Source organism: Seriola aureovittata, chromosome 5, assembly GCF_021018895.1.
Source record: "Seriola aureovittata isolate HTS-2021-v1 ecotype China chromosome 5, ASM2101889v1, whole genome shotgun sequence".
Classification (NCBI taxonomy): domain Eukaryota; kingdom Metazoa; phylum Chordata; class Actinopteri; order Carangiformes; family Carangidae; genus Seriola; species Seriola aureovittata.
In genome coordinates, this window is record NC_079368.1 from 26,043,660 (window position 1) to 26,071,050 (window position 27,391).

At 39.5% G+C, this 27,391-nt stretch overlaps 5 protein-coding genes across 8 annotated transcripts; 1 reads left to right on the forward strand and 4 right to left on the reverse strand.

The window, feature by feature from the left end:
• Positions 1 to 5,320, forward strand: znf367 (zinc finger protein 367). Its single transcript, XM_056375718.1, has 5 exons — positions 1 to 775; positions 1,635 to 1,785; positions 2,110 to 2,229; positions 2,705 to 2,843; positions 2,996 to 5,320. The coding sequence occupies exons 1-5, from the start codon at positions 497 to 499 to the stop codon at positions 3,252 to 3,254; spliced, it is 948 nt and encodes a 315-aa protein (XP_056231693.1). The 5' UTR covers positions 1 to 496; the 3' UTR covers positions 3,255 to 5,320.
• Positions 5,321 to 5,341: 21 nt separating this feature from the next.
• On the reverse strand, positions 5,342 to 9,077 carry slc35d2 (solute carrier family 35 member D2). The gene is made up of 12 exons (XM_056375717.1): positions 8,842 to 9,077; positions 8,703 to 8,736; positions 8,528 to 8,614; positions 8,370 to 8,437; positions 8,196 to 8,267; positions 7,796 to 7,864; positions 7,580 to 7,682; positions 6,881 to 6,973; positions 6,723 to 6,790; positions 6,501 to 6,579; positions 6,126 to 6,208; positions 5,342 to 5,646 (listed from the first exon to the last, which is right to left on the reverse strand). The coding sequence occupies exons 1-12, from the start codon at positions 8,967 to 8,969 to the stop codon at positions 5,517 to 5,519; spliced, it is 1,014 nt and encodes a 337-aa protein (XP_056231692.1). The 5' UTR covers positions 8,970 to 9,077; the 3' UTR covers positions 5,342 to 5,516.
• A 1,766-nt stretch (positions 9,078 to 10,843) lies between these two features.
• On the reverse strand, positions 10,844 to 13,680 carry ccl27b (chemokine (C-C motif) ligand 27b). The gene is made up of 3 exons (XM_056376908.1): positions 13,617 to 13,680; positions 13,129 to 13,243; positions 10,844 to 12,893 (listed from the first exon to the last, which is right to left on the reverse strand). The coding sequence occupies exons 1-3, from the start codon at positions 13,678 to 13,680 to the stop codon at positions 12,797 to 12,799; spliced, it is 276 nt and encodes a 91-aa protein (XP_056232883.1). The 3' UTR covers positions 10,844 to 12,796.
• A 3,162-nt stretch (positions 13,681 to 16,842) lies between these two features.
• On the reverse strand, positions 16,843 to 19,034 carry avp (arginine vasopressin). Its single transcript, XM_056377233.1, has 3 exons — positions 18,827 to 19,034; positions 17,737 to 17,941; positions 16,843 to 17,540 (listed from the first exon to the last, which is right to left on the reverse strand). Exons 1-3 carry the CDS (start codon positions 18,944 to 18,946, stop codon positions 17,404 to 17,406), a joined length of 462 nt encoding a protein of 153 aa, XP_056233208.1. The 5' UTR covers positions 18,947 to 19,034; the 3' UTR covers positions 16,843 to 17,403.
• A 982-nt stretch (positions 19,035 to 20,016) lies between these two features.
• ubox5 (U-box domain containing 5) lies at positions 20,017 to 26,785 on the reverse strand. Of its 4 annotated transcripts, XR_008827942.1 has the most exons (8): positions 26,622 to 26,768; positions 25,767 to 25,832; positions 24,715 to 24,816; positions 23,523 to 24,295; positions 22,761 to 23,392; positions 22,454 to 22,639; positions 21,287 to 21,577; positions 20,017 to 20,852 (listed from the first exon to the last, which is right to left on the reverse strand). XR_008827942.1 is itself a non-coding variant. In XM_056377230.1 (7 exons), exons 2-7 carry the CDS (start codon positions 25,818 to 25,820, stop codon positions 21,357 to 21,359), a joined length of 1,968 nt encoding a protein of 655 aa, XP_056233205.1. In that variant the 5' UTR covers positions 25,821 to 25,832; positions 26,622 to 26,785; the 3' UTR covers positions 20,017 to 21,356. The 4 variants fall into 4 exon arrangements, 3 of the variants coding, with proteins under 3 accessions (XP_056233205.1, XP_056233207.1, XP_056233206.1); XM_056377230.1 differs by having other exon boundaries at positions 20,017 to 21,577; positions 26,622 to 26,785; XM_056377232.1 differs by having other exon boundaries at positions 20,017 to 21,577; positions 22,761 to 23,389.
• Positions 26,786 to 27,391: the final 606 nt, after the last annotated feature.

Below are 27,391 nucleotides of genomic sequence, written 5' to 3' on the forward strand. Positions count from 1 at the left end.
TGCGCGCATTAAGTGTTTAAATCTCATTGGACAAAAACGTCGTGACCAATCAACGCTTTCTGTTCTGCCATTGCCGTTTTGGCTTACTACATAGACGTTGGCAGCCATTGGTTTCTTTTGACACGTGGGATGAGATCCCTACAGTCGATTGGCCAGCTCCTCAGGCGCGATTTCCAACGCGGGACAACGCTTCTGTGGGCGCACACAGGTCAGTTCAGACGACCCGCTGCGACAAGAAGGAAACTTACAATCATCTTCATATCTGACTGTATCTTCAGAGGATACTTTGTTGCGAAGAGCGGATTCAAGATTTTTTTTTATTCCTCTTTGGAAATGAAGGACATATTCACTCCAGATTGAAAAGCCGCACGATTCATGACTTTTACCAGCTGATTTTTTTTTTTTTTTTTTTAAAGAAGCAATCATTTAGAGTTCAAACTTTTACAGTTTCTTCGCTTGCTTTTGAGACTAACACCGACATTTTGACATCCACACGATGGCCGATAACAAGCACCCGCATGTTATTTTCTGCAACGACTCACCCAAAAGAGTTTTGGTGTCCGTCATCAAGACCACCCCGATCAAACCCAGAAAAGCGGAAGCCCTTACGCCGACAAGCCCCGGTTTTAGCGACTTCATGGTGTATCCGTGGAAATGGGGGGAGAACGCCCACAATGTGACCCTGAGCCCGGGCTCAGTGAGCGGGGCTTCGTCTCCTACCGGGACCCAGACGGCCAGAGAAGCGGACACGGCTCCCTCACCTGACCAGATGAAGGTACAAAGCTTATTTTAATCATTATGACTCTGCTTACAACGTGGCAGGACAGTCATTTTGTCCAGACTGAGCAGAGCTGAAAGGCTGAAGTCACTCCTCTATAGTTCGAGGTTGCTGACAACACTTATGCACTTCACTTATAACAACATTTGTAACGTAGAACAACACTTAATATATGTGTAACTACTAGTGATAACATTTATTGTTGTGAGATAGAGGGCATGCATGATGATACGGACATCTTTTAAAACACAAACCATTCCAAAGTAAGTGGTCATAGATGATTAATACAGTATAGAGATAAATATAAGTTCATTGTTAAAGATGGGACTACTTAAAGCGGGGAAATTATGTTTTGCCACAGCCTTAATATGGCCGAGATGGAGAGTCATTTAAAAAAAACGCCCGCGCATTAGGGTGTGACATGGTGGATTTTAAACCCCCGTTACTTCCTGAATCAGGAGCAGCTGCTTATACATGACGCATTGTAGCGCGCCAAAAATGTAACCGGATGTGAATGATTTGTACTGGTCAAACGTGCTACAATGTGACACGTGAGCCCATCGGAGGAAATTATGATTGATTTCATATTGCATCATATACAAATCAGTGGTAAAACTATGCATATACGTAATAAAAGCAGTATGAACATAATGTGGCAGTTTAAATGATGCTCTCCTAACTTGATTCATATGTTGTAGATTTATCAGGTCATGAAGTGTGAAAGCATTTTGTACTCATATTGTCAAATCATGCTCTGCTTATGGCTGCTGTTCTGCCAAAATGAAAAAAAAGTGTTGTTAAGGTTGCAATTAAGCCAAGGTTAAAAAAAAAAAATTCTGTGCATTCTTGCTGTCAGGATGGTATCCGCAGAGGCCGTCCACGGGCTGACACTGTCCGCGAGCTGATAAGCGAGGGAGAGACCTCATCCAGCCGTATCCGCTGTAACATCTGCAACCGAGTATTTCCAAGAGAGAAGTCTCTCCAGGCTCACAAGAGGACACACACAGGTGAGAGAGACAGCAAGGCAAACAGGTGGCTTGAGGAAAGGTGGAGTTGTTGTCATTGCCTAATGCCCTTTCCTACACTACCAGAAGAAGGGAAGATCATGTAAACACCTGTCTAAGCAAATGTAACAGTAGCACGCTGACTAGGAGGGGGCAGAATTATGTGATCCACCATTAATCAACATATTCTACATTTTTTAAGCCTTTAGTGTTCACATTTGGAAATTGTGCATGTGTGTATCATATAAGCAGCACTATCTAATAACTTTAGACTTGTATAACCATAACAGTGCTGTTACCTTAACAATATCCTCTTTTGCCCCCCAGGAGAGAGGCCCTATCTCTGTGACTACCCAAACTGCGGGAAGGCATTTGTCCAGAGCGGTCAGCTGAAGACGCACCAGCGGCTGCACACCGGGGAAAAACCCTTTGTTTGCTCAGAAAAAGGTGGGTTTTTAGAAAAGAGCTGTACAGTGATTTTACGCAATATTTTTCTTCCAAACAACAAAGTCAAACTTTCACTTTTTACGGTACTTTCCATTGTATAAAATGTGGCTCAGTTACTGTGACAGACTGGCTGTTTAACCGGCTGTTATATTTGAAGCATTTGGAAAGTACCTGAGAAACACGGAACTAACAGTGTAACTGTGTGTTATAGTACAAGTGTAGTAGCTGCAAATCAGCACTAGAATTATCTGACTCATAACAACAATAAGATTTATTCACTATTATTCCGTCACTTAAGAAAAACAACCAATCCATTCTTACAGCCTTGATACATGTGTGTTCCTGACAACAATAAACCACAAAAAGGGTCATGCAATACACATCTTGGCTTTTCTAAAATCTTTAAGACTTAGTTTAATATTTGGGACCTTTAATGTCTTACTGCATTTATTCATACTTGTTGCTTTCTCTACAGGATGTGGCAATCGGTTCACCCATGCCAATCGTCACTGCCCCAAGCATCCTTTCTCCCGCCTGAAGAGGGAGGAACCAAAGGAGGGCCTGGGGAAGGCCCAGTCTGTGGATAACAAGGCTGTGGCAGAGTGGCTGGCAAAGTAAGTGAAGCCTGCACATACTGTCCCTCTTGAACAGGTGGACTGAGCCATAGTTTTATAAAGCATGCAGAGGGAGAGCTTTGAGATATCAAACATTTCATGTCATTTTCTGCTTACATTGTATGTTAATATAATCTTCTCTGTTTGTGCAGGTACTGGCGAACCCGAGAGCAGCGTGCACCTACAACCACCAAGGTGAAGCCACAGGGCAAGGCAAGAGCAGAGGACCAGGAGCAGCAGGATCCCATGGAGTTTCTCCAATCTGATGAAGAGAACGGGGAAGAGGAAGACACCGCAGAGGAAGAGAAGGGAAGCCAGGGAGGTGCCGCCAAGCGCCGCCTCCAGGAGCAACGAGAGCGTCTCCACGGTGCTCTGGCGCTCATTGAGCTGGCCAACAACCTGTCTGCCTGAACACCGACCCACTTCCTGATCCTGGACTCCCATTCCCTTCCCCTCATATCTCCATTCCCAACCCGCCTTCCTGCGATATGTGCTGTAGCTACGAAAAATCGTTCAGAAACACAGATCGAAGTTTAGTTTGTTCTATCGAGTTGTGAAACCAGACTTTGAGACAGAGTTGGCCTGAGATCAGTGTTATGCACAGTATCATCTAATCCCCCTCACAGCACCAGGAAGGCACAAGCTAAAGCACCTTATTCAGCTTCCATTTTATTCTTTTAGGCTGCTATAATTGTAGATTTGACTATATGAAGAATGTCTTTCTTTCTTCTGTCTTCTACAGGCAAAGAAAGAGTACCTGTTATGTTTTTAATTTGTTTTGTTTGCACTTTGATGGTAACGAGTTTTTTAAGTATGTTGTGAGTGTAAGAGAGTGTGTATGACTAATGTATATATGGATTAAGCTCAGATGGACAGAATGATACAGGGTTTGGTCAAAACATAGGAAATGTTAAGTTACATTCTGACTGTCAGATGACCTCTCACCATGCTCCCAGGTTTCATCTCCAGCCGTGTAAAGCACAATTTAACTGCCACTCTTGACAGGAGTGGTGGTAGAAATTGACTCAGAAAGTTTCAGATAGTTTTAGCCTCACCAGTACAGCTCTCTCTAAAAAAACAAACAAAAAAAAAACAGTGAGCAAAGGTGGACACAAGGGAGGATAAGAAAAAAGAGGAGTCAAGGAAAAGGAGTCAGGAGAGCTAGATCAGTACTGACATGTGACATGGTAATTCTAACATGCGAATGAGAGGTGATCATTGCAAGCCTAATCCAGAGGTCTGGTGAGGCACAAGTTTTTCCAAAAATCCAAACTTTTACAGCCTTGCAATTTGTCTTTATTTATACATAACCATATCTGCCTGACATTACCGAGCCAATTACCTACTGTGCTCTGAATATTCTACAATGGATAAAGGTCCGGATTACCTTTCAGGACATGTCATATTTCCATTTCCAAACAGTTTCCTCATAGATACAAAGAATGTGTGTAAAGCCTGCAGGCCAAAAGTTGTTTTCCACCCAGACAGGAGACGTTTGTCAATGAATGTCAGTCACCTCTTATATTAAAAGGTGGCAGACCAGTTATAATACAGGCATAGCATCATTGCAGTGTGTGGTGCATCTATGTCATCTCATTTCAGAGTTTAAATTATGAGGTATTTATTTCACCATATATATTTTTTTGTCTGGCTAACATTTTGTTCATATGTTTGAGAGCACTAGAATCATTTCATGCATAAAGGGAAATATTCCAATTTCAAAGTTTGTCGCATAAATTTAGACATCCCATTGATTTTGATGAAGCACTTACACCCACTATTAAGTTTTGGATTAAGCTTGCAATGCACTGAAGATTAGATCTGTTCTGTGTGTCCAGGAAATGGCACCTGTTTTTCATAAACTGATTTGTGTAGTGCTGGGTTTTGTTTGTTTTTTTTTCTCAATTTCTTTCTTAGTTTTTTTTTTTTTTTTTTTACACGCAACACTACATCCTTCAACACTGTATGACATCTCTCATAACTGCCCTGCTTCTGGTTGTTTTGGGGAAACCTGCATCAACAACCATGTCACTCTGTCACTCGAGCTGTCATGTTTGAATCTGTTTGATTTATAAATTACCCTTGTGGAGTTGCAGTGAAACTGGAAGGCAAATTGTTAATTGTTGATAATCAAAACACCAAATGATTTATTGTACCCAGTTATAGTATATTTTGAAGCATTTTTTTTAACCCTTAGCCTATTTTGTGGTCTGAGAAAGATTATGGCATTTAATATATACACATTGTGTTTGTTAGAATATTGAGTGTGCACAAGAGCTTTGAAGTTGAATTTTAGTTTCAGTTTTCCCCCCTCTGCTAACATCCTCCAACAGTTTTCCTGTTTGTGACATGCATAGAGTGATCCTGCTTGCTTGGTAGATATTTTATTACACATTTTAAAGGTAAGAATTCTCTGACAGACTGTCCACACTGTTGTTGTAATTGTTGGTCTTCAATAAACATTCACTGAACCCTGACGCAGAATGTATGTGCTCGTCTTGTCAATGTGTACATTCATGATTTAATAGTGGAATTAAATAGATAGCACCAGTGATGTATCCAGGGATATCAATTCATTGAGTTGAAATAAATATAAAAGTGTTACAGCAACATTATGCTTCAATATGAAGCAGAACAGTGCCACCAAGTGGTGGATGCTAAAATATTGTCCATTCAACTGGTCAAGTGCTTCCCAGTTGAATCTTCTGTAATATGAATCTTCAGCTCGTGTGCTCCTTCTGTGATACATCCAGGTGATTTGCTGCTAAAGGTGAAATATGAATACACTAGTCCACCTGACATACTGCAAAGCAAAAGATAAAAGCAATGAATTGTTGAGCTATGGAAAATACCACTTAGATGTTAGAGTGACTGACGGCGAATGTACCAAGACAATTTTTTGTAGTTTTAATTCAAAGGTCCCTGTTATAACAAAAACAACAGGCGTATTTGAATTTTAGTCACTGATAACACATTAACTAAACTGATCTCTCTGGAAATGTCTGACTGTACACAATTGTTTTGCTCAGGATTGGACTCTGGATATAGACATGGAAATTCATTTCACAATGCTGCTCTTATGAAACAAGAAATGTAAACGTGTAAAGAAATGTTGTGGCTGCATATATTTGATCGTTTGGTCACATCAAACCTCTCAGTTTTCCGGTGCAGACATTTAACAACATATGTCGGTAGCAAACTGTTATATAAAAAAAAAAAAAAATTTATATAAATATAAGACATTAAATAAATATAAAACTGGAATGAACAAAAAAATCTTACCAAATGCTGAGGCCTAGGAAGTTAGTCCAAGAGAACAGATAGTCTCCACCCACAAATATGCCAATATATGCAACAGCAACATTCTGGAGAAAATTTTGTTTTAAGTCAGTGATGATTTTGTTTCCAGAAAAAGCGCAGATATGAAATAATGACACAGTTAAAGATAGTTATTTATTTTAGTTATGTATGGTTTCATGTCTGTTGCTTAGCAAAACGTCTAAAACAAACAAAAACCCAATATAAATCATCATCATGGGTCAAAAATAAAGTTACTATCATTAAAATAATCAATTTGGAGGGTTGGCCGACCTTGGTGGAGACACGTAATGTGTGCTTTTGAGTCTAAAAATAGTATTCATATCAGCGTGTTCTTACCTTTATTGCCCCCACCACTGTCGTAGTAAGTGCAGAGTTATAATAGCTGCACAGGACTATGGAATACATCAAAACAAACCTGAAAAAAACAGAACTGAGTCTTAAGAAACTGGATAGGCTGAGGCAGTAATGTAAAAGCTACGTATGTAAGTAGGATTTTTAGAATATCAGAGTGTTTTTGGAGAGTAATTGAACAGTTTGAAGTGAATTTTAGTGACATACCCCAGGAAGCAGGACATGAGGAAACAAACAATAAATGTGGCTTTAACCCAGTCCTCAAATATGACTGCCTGTGGATCAGAACATACAAGGCAGTCAGGCAGGAAAAGCATCCACAAACACCCAGAAAGAATATAGGAGATTACAGTTACCATATGTACCTCATGTAAATCTCCAGTTAATGCACTTGCCAAGAGAGTGGGGATAACAATGATCAGAGCATTGTAAAATAAGACGCCATACTTGCCAAGGCCCTTATAAAAAAAAGGGGAAAATATTAGATATAATGTTACGAAAATCAAATATTTGAAAGTGTTAATAATTCTTTACATTTCACTTCCAAATGAGTCAACAACTGTCACTATCTAAAATCATAAAAGTAAACAAAAAAGGTGGCGGTTTTAAAATACGTGGCTGACAGCTGTTGTCCTGTTATTTTTTTGTAAGTACATATAGTGTATATGCAACTGTGGAGAGCAAGATCCTGTTTACTCAAAGGGTGGATGAACAAACTTACAGACATCACCTTATAATACCAAAGTTAAAAATCCATCCAAACCCATTATTTCGCAACAAGGTTATAGATGTATAATAAAAATGTGACCACTCAATCCATCCATCAAGTATTTAAAGTTTTCAGTACAGAGGAGACAAGTTTAAACGCCTCCCTTGTTTGGCAGGATGGCTGTGCAGTAATACATTCTGCTATAACCTCACAATTTGTCTGGTTCTTGTCCGTTTTCATCAGTAAATAAAACAGTTAACCACAACTACACAGACATTTAACTGTTTAACTGAAACTACCAGTAATATACAGTTTAAATCATCTCCATATCTACAGATTGTACAGGGGATGTTACCTCAGTCCCAAGTTTCTTCTTGGTGTACACACTGCTGGCAGCAGTGAAGGCATCATTGAACAGGATGAAGGTGTAGCCCTCCATATCGAAGGCCAGGTCAGAACTAAAGGAGAGAAAAAGATGGAGGGAAAGCACAGGTGTTTTATCTGCACATGGTTCAGTTCTTAAAACAATCTATAAACAAATCCAAAAAAAAAAAAAAAAAAAAAAACATACCTTGCAGCAATCATGGCACCAAGAACTATGGCAACAACACTGTACACAAGGCGTTTTGGAAATGTTTTTCTGAAAAAAGGAACAGTGAAAGATTCAGATCAAAACCAAACAGTGGACAGGAAGAGGCCGTGTGCATGGAGGAATTAGAAGACAATGTAAAAAGCCCTCCACCCATTCTACATATAAATAAGGGCAACAGTCTCAAGGACACATCTTTTTGGTCACTTTCTGTCTCTCTTTGTGAGTTCTCAACAAGAAATGTTAACAGTCACTTCAAACAGATGTTCTGGCCCAGTAATTCATCCATGGGCATGTGTCAAAGTACCGATCAAGCACACTTAGCAACTGATAAACTCATTATAAATCATTCTATGTAAGAGTTCAGATCAGACAGTCTTACCTTAGTATATATACTTCCAAGATCATTGTCATCAATATGGTGAATTTCCGTAATACAGTGAACATGGGTAAACTGTAAAAGACAATATGTTTTTGGAAAGACCACAGGAATGAGCACTAGGAAATGCAAGGACCCAAATCGGCAAAAATTAAATAACAACTAAACTGGTTAAACCTGAGCTTTTTGGTGCTTGCCAGGCCTGTTATATGGTTTCCAACATACAGCAAAGGAAGAGGGAATATCTGGCAAGAAAATATAGGGTATAATGATGAATAATGGGAAATAGAATATAATTAATTAAGGATGAATGATGAACAATTAAAAATGCTTACTTTTAAGGGAACACTTCTGTCAAAATCTTGAAACTGGACTGTTTTGGTCTTTTTGGCAGCATAAAGCACAACAACAGTGACGATCATCTGAAAGCAGCAGAGTGACCATGAGTGTGGGTTATTGTGACACACAGAGAAACGGAGAGAAACAAACATCCACACCTGCACATCTTACCTGGCCAATTCCCAGACACATGTAGGAGGGAAACCTGCAAAGCCAACACATACACAGTAGAAGAGTGAGAGGAGGACGTAGGTTAGTCCGATGAATTGACACTGTATGATTGATTTGCTGACGACAAAGCGCCACCTACCTGAAGCTCGTCAGCACGGTTTTGTTCACCACCGTGATCAGAAGGGAGCTGCCGGCGTAAAACACAGCAGAGAGGAACTTGTGCAGTCCAGAGTGTTCAACAGTTTCTTGAAAGGCATTGGCGGACATTATGAGCCACTATATAACACCTAATAGTTTAGAAAAATACTTTATTTTTCTGTGGCGAAGTAATTCCTGGTTTAACGGCAAGTTTTGCTGGTGTTTCCTGTCAACCACTTGTCAACGCCCACACAGGAAGAGGGGACAGGTGGGCGGTCCCCGCACATTACATAATTCAGAAGGGAAGTAAAACTAGTGTTTTCCCTTTTTCTTTAGAGGTTATTAAGCCTAATTACTACTTAATGGTGCAATAAAATAATATAAAATACATTAACATAGAATAATTGAAGCATACGTTTTAGAGTTTATAGTTTCAAAATAAAGCACTAAGTTGGTAAGATGTATTATTATTTATTTGGAATGCATTTTGCAGAATTTCAGTGATGGAATATTTTGATATAATATTAAGTAAAAATAGAAACAAAATCATAATGAGCAAATATTACATATAGTATTACACATAAGTTTTGATAACAAGTAAAAGGCCTGCATTCAAATTTTATATGGATTTATACAGTACGATACAGTGTTAGACAATGGGATATCAGTAAAACTGTATATGCATTTTCAAAGTAAAAGTATTTGTTTTGAAGAATGGACTCGTAGTCTAAAATAAGTCATTCATTAATGTGTAGATAAAATTTCACTGTTGTGTGATCCAGGTGATGCAAATAAAACACTGACGGGTAGTTTAAACTGCAGCAAATGTATCATATTAGTTACTCACATGTTCGTATGTAAAATAAGATATTACAAAAAATAATCAACTGCTGTTTCCCATTATGTATAATGTTGTACAAAGTACCTTATGTGATTTGCAGCTTACAAATACAAACTTCTGTCGAGGTTTGGTTGCGTTTTAAACAAAGCTTAGCATATATAACGCACAGTTATTTTCTGTTAAAAACAAATATTAAAGGTCCCATATTTTACAAGTTTTTATATCCATAATAAGAAATATTTATTTATATTTTTTATTTTTAAGTATCAAAATATAATATATAAATATAGCATATTTCAGGTAAACACACAGAAAGACCTAATCCTATGAGGTTGGATGATAAATCCAGGTGGGCCTTACAAGGGACATAGCTGAGAGTGGTGACTGTATAGTTGTGACATCACAAAATTATGGAAGTCATGACGGTTCACAGTTTCTGAATACGTGCTGTGTACATTTATCTGTGGACTGAGCACTTTGATACTTTCAAATCATTTATATAGCACTTTTTTATAATAAAAAAGAAATGTCGCTTTCTACAATGTGAAGCCTTTAAAAGAGCATTAATGGCAGAAACAAACCCACTAACTGTATTCCAACAGACACATAACTTTATGTTTTTATATCTTTAGTAGAGTAGACAAGACTAGACTAGTAGACCGTTACTCATATAATGACATTTGTGCAGCACATTTCTGCTCAGCTTTAGTCTGAACAGCTCTCTGATGACTATGCCAAGTTAAACACTATCAGACAAAGAATAGTTGTCACGCTTCCATAGGCAAGTGGGCAAAGCACGTTCTGTCAAACTGTCTGCTGGAGTACGCTGCACCCATAAATCTGCTGATTGCAAGACAAAATGCTTTACTTGAATGTAGTCAGCAGTCCGAGCAGAAATTTTATTGTAAGCTGTTGCTCAACAGATCTGCCTGTCGAAAAAAAATGAGTTGAGGTGAATATGCTGATAAGAAAACACTCTGTTGAAGAAGACATCACCCATAGTCAGTCATCAATAGAAATGTGAGATCGATATCTGTATGCATGGTTTAACAAAACAAAGTCTGAGACTCCAACATGCTGAAAGTCAAACACCTCATTCTGTATATGACAGCTACTTCACAGTGATTCTTGCTGATCCTCAGTGAGGCATTTACTAGAGTCAAGTGCCGTGACAAAGTCTCTGACAGCCAAGATGAGCTTTACTAAAGCCAGAAGGATTGAGTTTAATTTTGGGGCCAGTTTCCTGAGCAGTGTTTAAGGAGGAAGTACTGTATCCAGATTGTGGTGCTGCTCTGCGTGGGCTTCTGCAGTTGCCTGATAGCTGTGCCAAGTACATCACTAGACAAACATTTGCTATTCTACTGCCAGGGCGCTACTGTTTATGAACACACTCACTTTGGCATCCCTGAGGAATCTGCGGGGGATTAGTTTAGACTCAACTGTCAGACTTAGGGTTGAACAGAACTTTATTAGCACACTTGTTTCTCTGTCCTGTCAGTATTTCCACTAGAGGGTGCTATTGAATAGTGAAGTCTTCACAGTGTAAGAGAAAACATCTGGACCTGACACAGTGGCGGGTGACCACATGCACAATGTCTCCTTCAGCTTTACCTGCCTCACTTTGACTGTTTGAGCAAAAATGATCCGTCTTTGATCAGCTTTACTGCCCCCTGAGGCGAGATGAGCCTCTGCCAAATGTTTCTGGCAGTTTGTGAGCTGATGAATCAGTGAGCAGAGAATTATGAAGACAGATGATTAGGCTGCCGACAGGAGGGCAAAAGGTAAATAGCTGTGAGATGTTTTTTTGAGTGTGTAACGATGACTTTTTCTGTGGGCCCATCTGAAACCATCTCGTTTGTTTCCTCAATATCTTTTCTTACACAGTAGCTGATGTCATGGAGTCTAATAGTCTTTTCAGCTGTTTGGATTTAACCTCATGTCTCTGATGAAGGAAATTAAAATTATATTTGTGTGGTAGAAGAACAGAGCTCACTGACAAACTGCCACTGGAGGAACTTGCTCTGACTCGAGTATGAAAAAGGTTGTACGTTTAAAAGCTGGAATGACTGAAAGGCAGATTACAGTGATCTGCTGTAGGTGTTTTTTTGCCTTTATGACTGGATGAGTTATTAATTATCATAACAGTCTAATGCCTTAGGCCTTAACCTGATATATAGCTTGATGACGTGATTGTGAATGGAGCAGTGAACCAGTGAATTCATGTTCAGCCAAGTTTATTTAGTCACGTCAAGTCAAGTCAAGTCAAATTTTGTTTATATGGCATAACAGAAGTTATCCCAGAGGACCTTTTTATATAGCAGGTCTATACCTTATTATTTATTTTTTATTTTGCCTCTTCATCAACATATCTTTTATTTGACTTTTACTTTGGCACTTTTGGATTTTGATAAGATGTCACCTGACCCCAAAATGACCACAGAATCAGTATACTGTGTAACTGCCGTAGTTGCAGGAATTACAATAGGGATTTGCATAAAGGCAACTGACTAATAAAAACCGGGAAAGCATTGGATGCTGCCTAAGGAGAAACAGAAGACTAGTTTCCGGTCCAAATCCTCCTTTTTTAATGTCTGCATTTGTGCACAATTCCTGCTAATTTCTTTCAGTCTTGGATTATGTAAATGTTGCTTTTCACTTCTTCACAATACTTGACATCGGGTGTGATGCCTTTCGATCTGATCTGGGATTCGTCATCATCAGAGGACAAGACCGAACAAGGAAATGTCCAAGTCGATTTTACTTTCATTTCTATAAAAACGTAGAGTTACATTCCCAAGATTAATCTACTATAATATTCAGATTCCTCACTGATATAAAGTTCCATATATAGGTGATCGCTCTTATTTTTCATATTTCATATTTTTCTCCACATCTCAGTTTACATGACAATATTTACGAAAATATTACGAAATAAAGATTAAAACCAGCAACATGAATTACAAAACAGTGCCCTCCACATAATCGATGAAAATAAACCGCCAAGAGATCCTCTGTATGACACAATCTCTTGAAAACACCAGCTTTAGAAAACGTGACACACAGGTATATTGGGAAGAGATTTTTCAATCCATCTCATCATCTCAGAAAGCTGTTTTTAGATTGTTCTTTTTCTTCCTCCATGGATCCTTTCCAGAATTGCCTTCAGCTTGAGAGGAGCGCATATGGGTTTCTTACTGCCCTTTATGTAAAGTCTGTGGACACACACAGAGAAAGAAAATATGTTTCAGTTACAGATGATGGTAAAAATGTAAAGCATGCATATGTAACTGGAAGTAACAGTAAAGGTATTAGCTCATGTACAGACTTTTTTTTACCAAGTTCAGACTGCATACATGATGTATGAATAAAGATATGAATGAATAATCATAATGAAGCATGTGATAACTCCATAATCACTGAGGCTCATTGTTGATCCTCACCACTTACATCAGTGCAGGGATGTCACAGGCGCCGGTGCTTAGCTGTTCATACGACCTTTCCACCCTCAACAGCATATATCTATTGATGGTCCTTGTTTTGACACAGCATTTTGGGATGCCAGCTACAATGTGAGATTAAGAGCTGTGGTGAGAATGTTGGAAAGCAATAGATCGCAAGCATGAGTTGAAAGTTAACATGCTGAGATTAAATGACATGAAAAAAGCAGCTAGAAGGGGAATAATAAACCAACCGGTTGGTTACTATTATCTACACCCTCTGCTTTTCCTACAACACATGCAAAATGAACATAAATATATATATGTAATATGTTTTTATTTTTATTTGTTTGCACCATATGGAGCCTGCACTTTTCCAAAAATATACACTTATGTAAATGCACGAACATGTCTTATAAACACATAAAACTGATTCAATACAAGTGTTTTCTTGGTTTAACATGTGAATTTGTCAGAGTCAGAGAGAAGGGTCCTTACCTTCAGTGGAGGTGATGGCCAAAGCACACAGACAGACGGTCACCAACGCAACATGCAGATCCATGATGGCAGAGAAAATGAGCAGAGGAAGTCTGTCCTTGCTGCTTAAATACTGGCACTAAACACACACACACCCACACACAAACACACGCCTGTTTACTCACCCACCGAGAAACAGAGGCATCACACGAACCTCACGTTTTAAAAGAGTGATGATGAAGTAACATAGAATGTACTGAAATGTTTGTTCAAACCGTTGGTGCCGGGTGAGTTTGTTGTACAGGTATGTTCCACTCGGACAGGCTCCGACAGGTTTAATAACCACACTTTTCACAGGACCTTATTTGACAGATTGACACCGATTGAAAATTCCACACCCAGAGTAATGAAAGATAGAATCAAGGTCACAGTTGAACAATTGAGGTCATATTGAAACTTCATTGAGGTTGCTTAAGCAAAGTGATGCAGGTGTTGCAGCTCAGTCAAACATCAACGTAAAAATGAAAGAAATAAGACGTATCACATTTTATATTCATTCATTTATATTAGTACAGAGTTCTGATGATGGCCCTAACCTTTGAACAGAAAAAAAAAATACCAAGAAGAATTTACCAATGATGGCAAAATTAAATCTGACTTTTGGCAACAAATTCTTGAAGAGCAAAACATTGCAGATACTGATAAAGGCTTAATTGACATAAATGAAGCGATGTTGAATCGATGTTGAATCTGTTGACAAGATATTATGTTGACTTAACACTGCGGTCGAAAAAACATTTCTCATGCATTGTGTGCTCAGGTGTGGCTTTCTAACATTTGTTGCATGTTGTGCAATTTCACTGAGCGTGCAAAGATACAAGATCACAAAAAATGAAAAAAAAAAATCTAACTTCCCCTCAAGGGAGTTTTTCTGGTAAAGCAAAGGACAGACTGACTTCATCGCTGTTTATTTTGTAACTGAGAAAGTTGGTGATGTGGTAGCAGACTGTTATGGTTTGGTTTTTTATTTATTTCTGTGTTATTGAGCCCTCCATCGGCGGGGCCGGTTCTCGGCAGCAGCCTCATCGCCCTCACCTGTTCCTGATTCCTTGCAATCAGCCTGATTATTTAAGTCTCTCCCAAACATTCTCCTGTGCCACATGATTCACTTGTATGCCTGCTGTTCCCCACAATGATTCACAAGAACCTGCCTAGCCTCCCGCTCAAGTGTTTCCAGTGTTATTTCTAGTGTGCTGGTGAGTATTTTTTTACTCCTGGACAACTTTAGTTTATTCCTGAGTTTTTTGCCCCTCGTGGTTTTTTGTGTTATTGTTCTTGTGTTGTTTTTCCCTCAGCAGGCGCTTGAGTGGTCCTCGGTTAATTTTTTCCCCTTTGGTGATTTTCAGTTTTTGTAAATAAACTCTGTTCCTTTTTTGAATCTGCAATTGGGTTCTGGCTCTCCTTATTTCACACGTGACAGCAGACAAATCAAAACCGTCTCTGTGTGATGTTTGGTTTTCCATTTTGAGCATGCAACACTAAATGTAAAACCTTCCATCCACAAGACTTCCTCCTGTCTGAGCAAGTAGTACAGGTTGTTTTGTGTCATTTGTCTTCATTCTTTCTTTCTTTCTTTCTTTCTTTCTATCTTTAAAGTTTTGGTCTTTAAAACAAGCTACTGTGGTCTGGTTTGACTACACTGGAAGCTTTATCAAAATTAAAAACCGACAGCTTGCTTTATCCATTTAAATGTTTTAATATTGGATTTTGTATGAAGGAAAAGAAGAAATCTGCCTTCTTGTTGCTAAGCTGATTTTGACAGACAGACCAGCACGTTCCCATTCATAAAACCAGGAGTCCACAGCCCTGGCTAGACACTGTGGTACACAAAATAGCTAATTTTAGCTTTGCAACCAAAGGACAAATTAAAATCCGGTGAGGGTGCTATGCCGAAAGTTAAGGGATAAATAAAGATATACAGTTAATCCTGAGATGGGTATGAATATGTGTAACAAATTTCATGATAATCCATGTAATACCTGTTGAGACTTTTAACTTAAAACCACAAATGTGAACGTGCAGGTGGTGAATGAGGAAAAGTCAGGGAGTTATCAAAGTCTGTTGGATAAATCCTCTGGGAACTAAATATCTGTATTGAATATTATGGCATTCCATCCTGTAGTTATATATAAACGCATCTCTGTAAAATTCAAAAATAGAAGGAAAGGTTGGAATGACCAGAGTCATTAGGATTCGTCCTCTAGGAACCACAGATGTCTTTACTCAATTTCATGGCAATCCATCAAATAGTTGTTGAGATAGAAATGTGCCATTCTGGGCCCAAAGTGGTCAGTGCTAGCAGGACTGAAGTCTACATATTATGTTTGAGTCTACCAGGTGATCATGTGTATTTATATTCATTTACAGTCTACATCACTGCTGCAACATTAACTGGAAATGAAAAATTATAAAGGGTGCAGTGATTGATTTTGAAAGTGAAAGGAAAGGGAATGCAATCATCAAGATTTATGACTGAATAATTAACATAAAGGTTATTGATGTCACAACAACTAACAGTCAACTGTCAAAATCTGGGAGGTCCTGGGATCCTGTCCCAAACGAATCGGAAGGACATCACAGGCAAACCTGCCATCAGTCCTGGCAGAGGCATCAGCTTTCAATCATCACACAAAATGATAATGATGACTGGAATTCACTTTCCTTTGTCTACACCGATTAGACATGTTGATACACAACAGAGAAGGTTGTGTGCTTGAAGGAGATGAATAAAAGGGCCGCTGACACTGTCAATTTATTTTATTGGCGCAACAACTAAGGTGGGATATGGATCAGTCAATAAATGATTTACAACAATCACCTTTGACATCAACGTGACTTTAAGCATCAAAAAGCCCAAGCTTTGTTGTCCCTACTTGACCCTCATACTGTATCAGTATTAACATTCGATATAGTTTGCTGCAAATTAAATGGTGGCATCCAAACAGATTGTGTCTTCTGGGAAAACAAAAGTTATCTGTGTTGGGATACATTCCTTACACACTTACTCACTTTCATTTACACATTTTCTCTCTCTCTCACACACACACACACACACACACACACACACACACACACACACACACACGCACACACACACACACAGGTGGTGGGTAAAGTTTCAGTGAGTCATCAGTTAAAGGTGTAATTATTTTTGAGCCTGGGGATAATGAGAACAGATAACAGAAGCTCATTTTGGCAGTGATACAGTCTGTATTGTTTTTTCCATTTTCAACGTACAATACCATTTCTAATACACAAGAAGTAGTTGCTCAAGCATTATCATTCAGCTGTTACACATGGATGTCCATAGCAACGTTTATCTCCAGTCTCTGACTTATTTACAGTGTTTTCTTCTAAAACTCACTCATTGGAACTGGAGCACTGAGGTGTCTAATTTCCTTCATATAGATCAAACATTGTTTACAGTATGTGCATTAGTATATACATTTCTAGGGTGGAAACAAACATGAAATCTAATGTTTCATATCGGTTACTATGATTCCTTGACCCCCGGATTTGGATAGAAGTAGCCAATCAGTAAACGAGTTGAAGATAGATCTCTATCTGTGACGGCAAACCGTCTTGACAGCATCAGCATAGCAGAAAGGTTTAAGAGAGAACAAAGTTTGACTTGGTATTTTATTGGTTCAAGGTTTGAATCTCAAGGTTGATAGTGGAACAGAGATGATCTGCATTTCTGTTGCACCTCCAGAACCTGAGGAGCAGAGGAACCTCCACGGATACAGTGTCAGTACTCAGTCTGTCCTCTGCTGGCCACGTGCAGCAGGCGGAGCAGCAGCTCTGCAGGTGAGCTCCCTGCAGAGCCGTGGGCTGGATCTGAGGCCTCGGTCTCCCTCAGGCAGTCAGAGTCCACCGCACAGCTCTCTGAGAAGAGAGAGGAGAGGAGAGGAGAGGAGAGGAGAGGAGAGGAGAGGAGAAAAGAGGAGAGGAAAGGAAAGGAAAGGAAAAGAAAAGAAAGGAAAGGAACTTTATCGACACTGGGTATAGACTAGTTCATACTATATTAGACCTATTAACTCCATTAACCATGACAAACAGATACAATCAGAGCAGACTGCACCTGAGCTACAGCAGAGTCCTGAAGCAGCACAGTGTCCTCCTTCAGATCCACAGGGTCTCCCTCCGGCCTGACAGGGGGTGAGCAGGTAGTTTTCCTCCATGCAGTGAGCTGTTTCTGGGGAGCCCAGCAGGCAGCCAAGGCCCTCCCCGCAGCAGATATTGGGGCCGAAGCAGCGGCCCCTGTCACTGGGGCCACAAGACATGCACTGGAGGAGAAATTAATAGATTTAAGCATAATCAGGTGCTTTAATCCAGTCACTTTTTTTGTGACATTTACTTTGGCATTGTCCAGTCAAACTCTTCTGTTGATAGGTTGTCTGACTGCAGGAATACTCATTTTGGCATTTAATTTCATTGTCTTTTTCTTAATTCTCAGAGAATACTTCCTCTTCCCTCACATTCAATCAACATGGTAATGGGCATGGTATTAGCCAAAAAGCTGATTCTGAAAATACTGTGTCTGTTCATCTCACTTTAGTGTTTGCATATATTTCTAATGTGTCTCTTAAGTTGCTTCCACACCAGAAATCATGAGAAAAGAAGAAATTAAAAAAAACTTGCAATGCATAACACCAGGCAGTTTTTGTTTCTCTTATAAGATTATACATATGTTTATCATATATATATATATATATATATATATATATATATATATATATATATATATATATATATATTTAAAGTGAATATGTTTGTCTTATTTTACGCTCCTAAAAAGCTCAATTTGCTGCAGTTTTTATCTTTTGGAAAAACCTTGTCCTTAACATACCTTATACAATTATACAACATTGTTATTACTATCATAATTGAATTTTATCCATAATAAAACTGTTTCTTACCAGTTTGTTTAGTTTTTAGTGTGTAAAATGTATGGGTTGTTATTTACACATATGAACCCAACCCCCTAAACCACTGATATTACATTTATACAATCATTTATTTTATATTTTGAAATTACTTTAAAGCTAAATTACTTTATATATATAGGCTAGAATAGGCTAAAAGGCAACTTTAGAAATTTCCAATCTAAGAAATCTGAGAAAGTCAAAGGTGATATCCCAAAAGAAAGCAGAGAGGATAATGGTCCTCACCTGTCTGATCCCCGTCTCCGGCAGCGCTCGTTTCCCTCCTCGGGGGCAGTTCTGGATGTAACAGGCGGAGGAGAGGGCAAGGAGTCCCAGGACGCACAGCGGGAACAAGGAGTGAGGCATCGTTGCTGGTTTTTGGATGAGCGCCTCCGCCTGTTTAGGGTGGGGGTTGATGTCTGACCGATGTCCCGGTCGATTCCTCACTTATAAGCGGGCGGACATGGATCAGACAAAGCGACTGACACCCGCATCTGACGTCAGTGTCGTGTAGCGTTCTGCTCTCCACACGCACGCGCGCCCGAAGGCCACCGGCGCGCGAGGGGTCGCTGCGGATATGGCTCTGCATCAGATGTGTGCCATCTAACAAATGTACACAAGAACACAACAATGGCAGCAGAAGATGCTCTTTCTGTATTCAGCACTGCGCCACACTTATTTGAAATAACTTTTCTGAAGGCGGGAGGGCAGGCGCACATTAAAAAAAAAAAGGCACATCAACAACTAGCTTAATTGGAAATTGTGGACAACTAATTAGATTTACTGCAATAAGCGCACTAATGAAGTACATCTCATGATGATCATGTACAGATCAGCTGTGAAACTAGTCACTGCTCATCACTGTATAGCAGACATTTTTTAACTTTTGTCACCTGACGGAAACTGTGCCAGCATCATGACAACCTCTAGACCACACAAATTATCCCCCTGGCGTGATTTAAAACTATAAATGAGCATAACAGGATTAGCATTTGCAATAAACATAAATATTTTCATCTTATTATTCTGTTTAGTGTCTTGTTGCATGCTTAGGGTTTTATCTCACCTATTAGCTGCTGTGATGCTGATTAACAAGTAAGTGATAAATGGTAAAACTGAGCATCAGAGGCAGAAGGTGAAAGTGTGAAGGAGTTCTTTAATTAGCAACAGAGCATTCAAGTCCTGTCATTTAATAAACACAAAATGTGTTCTTATTATGCATTACTGCACTCCTCAACAACATGAAATAAGAAATGATCTAAAAACAGTTCCTTTAACATATAGGAAGAAACTCCTGATTCCTGTATTAAATCTTTTTTTTTTTTTTTTTTTTTTTAATACAAGAAATGAAATAAAATTAGTTTGAGGGTGGATTAATATTTTCTTTTACATTACCTGTACCATGTATAAAGCAGAAAAGACACCCAAACACACAGTCTGATTGTGTATCATTTAAGTGATTTATCTCATACTTGTAGCTGAAACAGTGAAGCTCATGTCCCGATTTCACATGCAGAACTGATTCCAGTCTTTGTTTATTGGGCGGATACAGGATCATGACCTTGGTTAAGGTTGATGTTGTCAGGGAGACCAACATTTAAATTATGCCGTTTGTGATTGTAAAGCCCAATAAAAACTGTTTTTCCTGACTTTGCTCTGTTTAGCCCTTTTGTGCACACAACACACTTGCACGAGGCGGTCAGGGTGAAGTGTTAAGAGGCAGAAAGCGAATATGTGGGCAAGGACACTCAGGAGGACATGTAGTCTCAGCCAGGAAAAATTGTCATTTTCTTTCCTAACACTAAACCTTTTAATGCTACCTGATGAACATTTGCCACTGTGGGAATTCATGGAAGCAGATACATTTTAATATTAACACACCAAAAACATAATAAAAAATTTGTACATAGTCAGATCCAATAATTCCTCATCATTACATTTTCTGCCTGTTTTTACCCTCTTAACCTAAGCAAGAGTGTAGTGAGTGTAAAGAGTGTAAAGTGGTGAATGAAGTGAAGAAAGATAGAAGGGAGGGGTCTGAGGTAAGGACATGGCATCAGGACGTCAGCTGAGCTAAGCAAGACCCCGTCTGTTTCTGCACAATGACCACACAGCCTTGGATGGACTCGATTGGAGATTAATTCTTCTGGCCTGTTGCTCCCAGTACTTCTGTCCCTCAACCTTTTTCTTTGTGCTTCCTCAACACATCCAGGGTCTCCACAAAGGCGGCTGAACCAAGGCTGCAACTAAACTTCAATGCTGAATGAAAAGGCTAAGATGGGAAGAGGGGGTGGAAGAGATGAGGACGAGACTTTTATATATTTATATATATATTTTTCACATTCTTAAATGCAAGATTTTACAAAAAAGGTCTTTCCTTTCACTGATGTCCTTTCTTCAGCTGTGGGCATTAAAAACCTGTTTGGTCTGTATAATCTGATTTTGTTACGCCACAGGTCCAAGGCAAGTCTAAGGAATATATCACAGTGCTAGACTTGAAGTCCTCAGTGCTTGGTAACGCACATGGATAAGAATTAATACAAAATATTACAAAATAATGAGAGTAGGAGTTAACAGCATCAAACCCAGTAAACAATCTATAAATAGGAATTTTAACTTTCAACTTTAATTGTTTTTTTCTTCATTTTGAGTTCAACACGGTCACAATACTTGAACACCACATCTGGATTACAACCCTGTTTTCACCTTGAGAGCAAACCTCCTCATTTCCTGGCAGACTTTTGAAGTTCGTAACTTTGCCTTTTTACTCCATCTGTCAGTGATGCACACGTATGATGTCACTGCGTGGGGTAGGGCTTTGGCAGGCGGGACACAAGATGTGACTGGATGTTACTGCAGTGACTGAGTTTAGCCGATTTGAATGCCTCCGCAGGCAGGCATGGCAGAGCAAGTGACTGCAGGTTAGACGATAGATGGATGATACAGACGTGGAGTAAGCAGAGACTGAACAGGAACACGCAGAGCATGTCTTCTCACCTAGAAAGCAAATGTGAGGAAAAAAAAAAATCAAATAAAAATGTATATTAATTTCAACATTATACAAATAACAATTTCCTATTTTAAAGACTCACGCAGTCATAAAGTCATTACTTTGTGTCTGTCTGTACATTTCATTTATGTGTTATTAATTCAGTCTTTGGTTTATCCCCTTCTCTTACCTTACCCTTATCTCTTATCTACCAACTAGATCTCCTGATTTCCAGCACCCCAGAATGCCTCTCACCAATGATTGAGTCAAGTGTCTTGCACTTTGCACTATGTTCAGAAAAAACATGTCTTCTAACTGAAATGTTGTCCAATCCAGGTTTCTGTTAGTGTAAAAATGAACAGAGAAATTTCAAAAGGGACTTTTTCTGAAACTTTATGAAGCCTATATTCCATATTGTTTACAGGAAGTGCAGCATTAGGCTAACCACTGAGTAAGCTATGACAGCAGTTAAAACAACACAAAAGAGCTGCAAAGGTGGGGGCGTGTGGTGTGGGGTACCAGTGACACATGAAATAATTATAGTTTAGATAATAGATCCATTAGTGTGACGGCTTATCAGATGCCGAAACAGTGGACAGTGGTTTATCATACCATAAGGAAAGACTTCACAACTCTAAAATGTTATGATAGCAATCATTTTATCTTTAGTTGAAATGATCACAAGGCAAACAGAGGAAATATTTTGTTCACTTAACAAAGTACCAGAAATGTGCACATTTCTCACAGTTGAGAGTCTTGCTGGATGGTGTGGGATTGGGACCTGGTTCAGTGTTTTTGCTAATTGATTCTGCATTTTTTCAGTGTTATTCATCACCATTTGAATCCATTCAAACAGAATTAATCCAAACTGACACCAATCCTACCTGTACAGACGCTCGGAGAGCCTGAACTCTGGAACTGCTGTGTGGTTTTCACTGGCTCAGAGTCAGGAGCAACCCGTCTCTGCTGAGACAAGTTTGAGGTGAAGGATGGTCTGCCTTGCAGGGCAGAGAAAAGGGCTTCATCTAGGCTTGCTGACAAACGCTGCTCATGGGAGCTGCAGCTGGGGGCTGGAGTGGAATAGTGAAGGAGCAAATGTTGACAAGTCAGCAGGAAAAAAAGATAAAACGCAAGCATGGAAAACAATACAGATATGTTGTAAAATGTTATTCTTAAAGAAAATATACTCACCTGAAACTGCAGCATTTCTTGGTCTTTTTGTTTGAGGTAGTAATTGCTTCTCAGTTGTCAACTCTTCTGTTGACTCTTTAGAAATTCCACTTAGACTTCGTTTCTTCCTTCTATCTAACTCTGATTCACCATCTGTAGTAAGAGGCTGGGAGTTAGTTGTATGATTCCCATTATCTGATGAATGTCCTAATCCAGTGTCTTCTATCTGTGCAGTCCTCTTTGTGTTTCTAGTTCCAGCATTATATTGAATAGAAGTATTGTTTATTGAGCTTTTGCTGATACACGTAGAGTTCTGGGACTGTCCGTCTACCTTGGAGGGTATAAGTCTTGAGGCTTGTGGATTCTCTCCCTCGCCTTGTCTCCCCAACATCCCGTCCCTCCTCACATCCCCTCTCTGCAGGAGGAAGTGATCGATGCGGGTTTTCAGTTGGGGGTTAGGAAGAGGCTGGCAGTTTGAAGTGAACGGGACCCCAGTGAAGGGGTCATTCGGGGCACGACCCCAAGTGGCCTCCCTCTTCTGGTACTCCTCCAGAGTGGTGTTGTCCACTGACACACCACTGGGCAGCAGCATAGGCAGCGTCATTACCTCCTGGGTTATTGGGTCAAGGAACTCTTCTGGGATGGAAAGACTGCTGGAGTCGGACAAAAAGCCAGCAGATGATTATCAACATTGTAGGAAAACTAATAACTTTTGTTATTTTATACTTTAATTTATCTACAACAAGAATCGGATTAAACAAAAAGATTGCTTCACAAACATACCTTGGAGGTGTGGCTGCTTGCAGTGGTTGGTTTATATGTCTGACAGAGGGGGCAAAAAATACAGTTCGTGGCAGCTGTCTTACACTGGCCTCATGGACACTTTTAATCCTCTCCACGTCTTCTGCAGGGCAGCAGCGAGCAGGCTGTCCCCACACGGTTAAAGCCTTGAGCCCCAAAGCAGATGCTGCACCGCCAAACGGCACAGTCACACGAAGTTGCGTCACAGCGCCCAACGAGAGCAGACCCCGGCTCCAGAGCTCCTCTTGCCGACAGTTTGCAGGTTGTGGAGGGGGTGGAGAGAGGAATGGAGGCCGGGGACTAAAATTTGAACGCGAAAAACAGACTTGGGTTTCCTCTTTAAGTTCACAACGACCTACCAGTCTAAACTCTGCCTCAGGTTGGCTGGATTCAGCATTTGTTTGAGTGTGCTCTTTGGCCATCTGCCTCTTGTATGCATGCCCTTTATGTTGACGCCCATCTAGAGTCTCTTCACCCCATTGTTGGGCCTGAAGACTCCACTGGTGGCCATTACTCTGGCAAGATTTACTGTCATATTCTCGTTTATTTTTGTTCTGTTCACTCTGGTCCTTTACCTGCATTTGTTCCTTTTGATCAACCTGTTTGGGGCCTTGACTAAAATTCTGCAAAGCAAGTGAATCAGAGCTGGTGCTGATCTCCAGCCTCTTGCAGGCCTGTCCGCGGTCCATACCCCAGGGCCACAGCTCCACATCCACCCTGCAGAGCTCCACCTGGAAGCCAAACTTCAACGTCACCTGAAAGGAATGGAGCAAAAAAAGTGGACATTAATTTATCAATTACAGTCATTAATGTCTGCAGACTGCAATGCCATTAATTTTTGTCATTTTTCTGAAAATATGAGATTGAGTGTAGCCCCCTTTGTGAGACAGGATGATCAGACACATGCTTCAGACACATACCAGCCTCAAAGTGGAAGAGACAGATGAGAAAAAAAAGAAGATTCCCAAATTCTCTTTTCAAAGATTTAATTATTCAAATCAAAAGGACGTGGTTACCCTCAGAAGAGGCCACATTTGTCCGCACAGGTTAGACTTTGACCTTTTCATGTTAGGCTACATATAATTATCTTTTAAGGTGTTAAATCAATTTCTTGCCAAGAGTTAGATGAGAACTATGAGAACAGTTGAACCAAAGTACGACAGCTTCATCTTACCTGTACAGGTGGACGTAGAAAGTACTCCAGCTTGAAGCCACGCCTCCGGACAGCGGGGTCAGCTGACACAAGATTTGTGACATCATAGCCATCTGCACACAGCTGCAGGTGCGAGATAATGGAAAAATAATCTTTACTGAAAGCTTGATATTGAGAGAAGCTACAGTAAATAATTTTCAAATATTATCTATAAAGAGTTTTTTTTTTTTTGCCTTTAATGGATAGTGCATGGCAATGAGACAGGACACAATGAAAAAAATGTCAGAATACACACCTGACCTGCTCTCAAATGCTAGCAAAAAGTCAGCAGAATGGTGAACATCATTTTAAGAAACCATGTGCAGATTTTTCTGGTGGAAGACATATCAAACCTCACAAGTCTGTCCAGTTAAATTGGTTTAACAATGTTAATTGTAACTGAAATTTGTAAGTGGTCATTAACAACATGTTGTCAATCTGTAACAGAAATATAACCAATTCTGGGAAAAGTTTAAGTTTCAGGATCTTGTTACATTGGAAATGAAAACTGTGTATAACATCACATGGAAGGAGAGGTGATGATATGAGAGACTGAATGGCACAAAGGGTGAGGTAGAAAAGGAGTGAGATAATATAATTCAAGAACTCTTGAAAGAGTAAAAGAACATCTTTCATTCCAAGTGTGGAAGAAGATACAACCATGATCAGATTATCAAATACCAATAAGAACATAGCAAGGTCGGTTGTGATTCAGCCTCCTACACTCCACTTTGTCCCCCTGCTTCTTTATTTTCAAATATTTTCCCTCCACCTCCATCTTGTTCTATTTCGTGTCCATGTGCGTTGATTCTTCCTTTTCGTCCAATCACGTATTGGACATGACATGACTTGAATTGTGAATGGATTGAAGTGAGTAATTGTTGCTAACATTAGTAAAATGTCACCTGGGTGTTGCAGCAGTTTCGTACTCCAAAACTATAACAACTGTTACGAAAGCATTATACATTGGAAATAGAAAGAAAATAGCAGAGGGAAGGTATAGTTACACAATAGATCAATGAAATGTATCGCACCTTGTTGCAATGGACTGTTGTATAAAACTGTGGCAGACAGAGATTCACAACCATATTCTTCTCAACCTGCGAAGACACAAACTGGTTTCAGAGCTATAGAATTCCCTTACGGTCAGCTTTTATGTTAAGGCGAAGCATTCAGTGAATCTCTGACCTCATTACAAAATGACCTTCACAGATTGACTGACTCACCTCTCATTAACAACTTTCAATGGTGAGTTCAGTTCAAGGAGGTTAGTTCATACTGTATTAGGTAATGTAGTGACTTCCACTTACGTTTGACATCTGTTCAGTTAATTATAATACTATAAAATAAGCAAATTCATGGCAGTTAAACATAGAAAATAAATTATCCTGCTGAAACATTTAGTTAATTAATCAGTTAGTTAGTCAACATAAAATGAACAACAAATCAGATGCAGTAGGTTCTAGCTTCTCAAATGTGATCATTTGCTGCTTCTCCATGTAATATCTGACCATAACTTGATGTTTTTATATTCGGGGTTGTTGTTATGGACCAAACAATTAAACCATTAGAGAAAATAACTGGAAGATTAAGACTAAGTTAACTTCACAAGTACACAGGTGCTATGATGGGTTCATCTCTCATACAGCTACTGGAAACTACTGGCAGTTAAATTTCACCAAACAAACTGATCGATACTGGACACTACCGTTCACTCCACAGAAGAATATTCTTGGCCCTGATGTTGGAAGTTTTGAACATCACATATAGGTACTCTATATTTTGTTCACGTGTAAGTTAACTACATTTTGTTTTATATTCCAAAGCTAACCTGAACGTATCGCTCCAACAGCATGTTATGGAGTACAGGTGTATTCAAGTACGCTCACCGTTGCAAATGCCGAGCCAGACTCACGACGCTAATGTTGACTAAATAAATTAAACAGCTGACGAAGCCCACTTTGCCTGGTCGTTGACAAACCTTGCTGTTTCGACTCTTTATACAGGTCCTCTTGCCAACTGTAGGGATAGCTAATAGTTGCTAACCATTAGCCTACCCGACCAAACTAAGGAAGCCGAGAAGGGACATGCTTCACATTTTTAATTGCGAAACGTGTTAGTGTCCAAGGGATGATACAATAGTATGTAGACGGTGTTGAGTAAAGGAGGTAGGAATCAGTTTAATTTAATTGTTTGTCCGCTGACATTATGTGGTTCTTACAAAGTCAACGGCCTTTTAATGTTTAATAGGTTTTAATAGGTAACATCTCTTATTACGTTTTAGACATCTACAAATGCATTTTGTCCATCATATCCTCCAAGGAGATGTAGGCCTACAGTAGGCTACTTTGTTTTATTGTTCATCAGTTAACTTCATGTAAAGTGCAGTAAACAGAACATACTAAATTAAATCAATATTTGCTGTGACTATAAAACAGAACTGTCTCTTCATGTAATCCCAGACTGACTGTGATGTTGAGATCAGGGCTCTGTGGGGGCCGGACCATCTGTTGCACAACTAGAGGCTCATCTTTACAAGATGCAACCCTGGCACTTGCAACACTTCAAGGACACCCCAATAGAATACATGCTGTTCCCAGGGAAGAACACAGATCTCCCAGGTTTGAGGAAGTATTTACTCACGATTACACTTTTTTTT

What these genes read in the sequence shown, in the direction of transcription:
- znf367 (XM_056375718.1), top strand. Translation starts at nt 497, where the DNA reads ATGGCCGATAACAAGCACCCGCATGTTATTTTCTGCAACGACTCACCC. An exon ending in CCTCACCTGACCAGATGAAG is followed by an intron (nt 776 to 1,634) that starts GTACAAAGCTTA and finishes TCTTGCTGTCAG; the next exon opens with GATGGTATCCGCAGAGGCCG. An exon ending in GTGGCAGAGTGGCTGGCAAA is followed by an intron (nt 2,844 to 2,995) that starts GTAAGTGAAGCC and finishes CTGTTTGTGCAG; the next exon opens with GTACTGGCGAACCCGAGAGC.
- ubox5 (XM_056377230.1), bottom strand. Translation starts at nt 25,820, where the DNA reads ATGGTTGTGAATCTCTGTCTGCCACAGTTTTATACAACAGTCCATTGC. An exon ending in AAGAAATGCTGCAGTTTCAG is followed by an intron (nt 22,640 to 22,760) that starts GTGAGTATATTT and finishes ATTCCACTCCAG; the next exon opens with CCCCCAGCTGCAGCTCCCAT. An exon ending in CTCTCCGAGCGTCTGTACAG is followed by an intron (nt 21,578 to 22,453) that starts GTAGGATTGGTG and finishes TTTGCTTTCTAG; the next exon opens with GTGAGAAGACATGCTCTGCG.
- avp (XM_056377233.1), bottom strand. Translation starts at nt 18,946, where the DNA reads ATGCCTCACTCCTTGTTCCCGCTGTGCGTCCTGGGACTCCTTGCCCTC. An exon ending in CGGAGACGGGGATCAGACAG is followed by an intron (nt 17,942 to 18,826) that starts GTGAGGACCATT and finishes TTTCTCCTCCAG; the next exon opens with TGCATGTCTTGTGGCCCCAG. An exon ending in AGGACTCTGCTGTAGCTCAG is followed by an intron (nt 17,541 to 17,736) that starts GTGCAGTCTGCT and finishes CTCTCTTCTCAG; the next exon opens with AGAGCTGTGCGGTGGACTCT.
- slc35d2 (XM_056375717.1), bottom strand. Translation starts at nt 8,969, where the DNA reads ATGTCCGCCAATGCCTTTCAAGAAACTGTTGAACACTCTGGACTGCAC. An exon ending in ACCGTGCTGACGAGCTTCAG is followed by an intron (nt 8,737 to 8,841) that starts GTAGGTGGCGCT and finishes TTGGCTTTGCAG; the next exon opens with GTTTCCCTCCTACATGTGTC. An exon ending in TTCCTAGGCCTCAGCATTTG is followed by an intron (nt 5,647 to 6,125) that starts GTAAGATTTTTT and finishes TTTGCTTTGCAG; the next exon opens with TATGTCAGGTGGACTAGTGT.
- ccl27b (XM_056376908.1), bottom strand. Translation starts at nt 13,680, where the DNA reads ATGGATCTGCATGTTGCGTTGGTGACCGTCTGTCTGTGTGCTTTGGCC. An exon ending in GGCCATCACCTCCACTGAAG is followed by an intron (nt 13,244 to 13,616) that starts GTAAGGACCCTT and finishes CTCACATTGTAG; the next exon opens with CTGGCATCCCAAAATGCTGT. An exon ending in TGTGACATCCCTGCACTGAT is followed by an intron (nt 12,894 to 13,128) that starts GTAAGTGGTGAG and finishes GTGTGTCCACAG; the next exon opens with ACTTTACATAAAGGGCAGTA.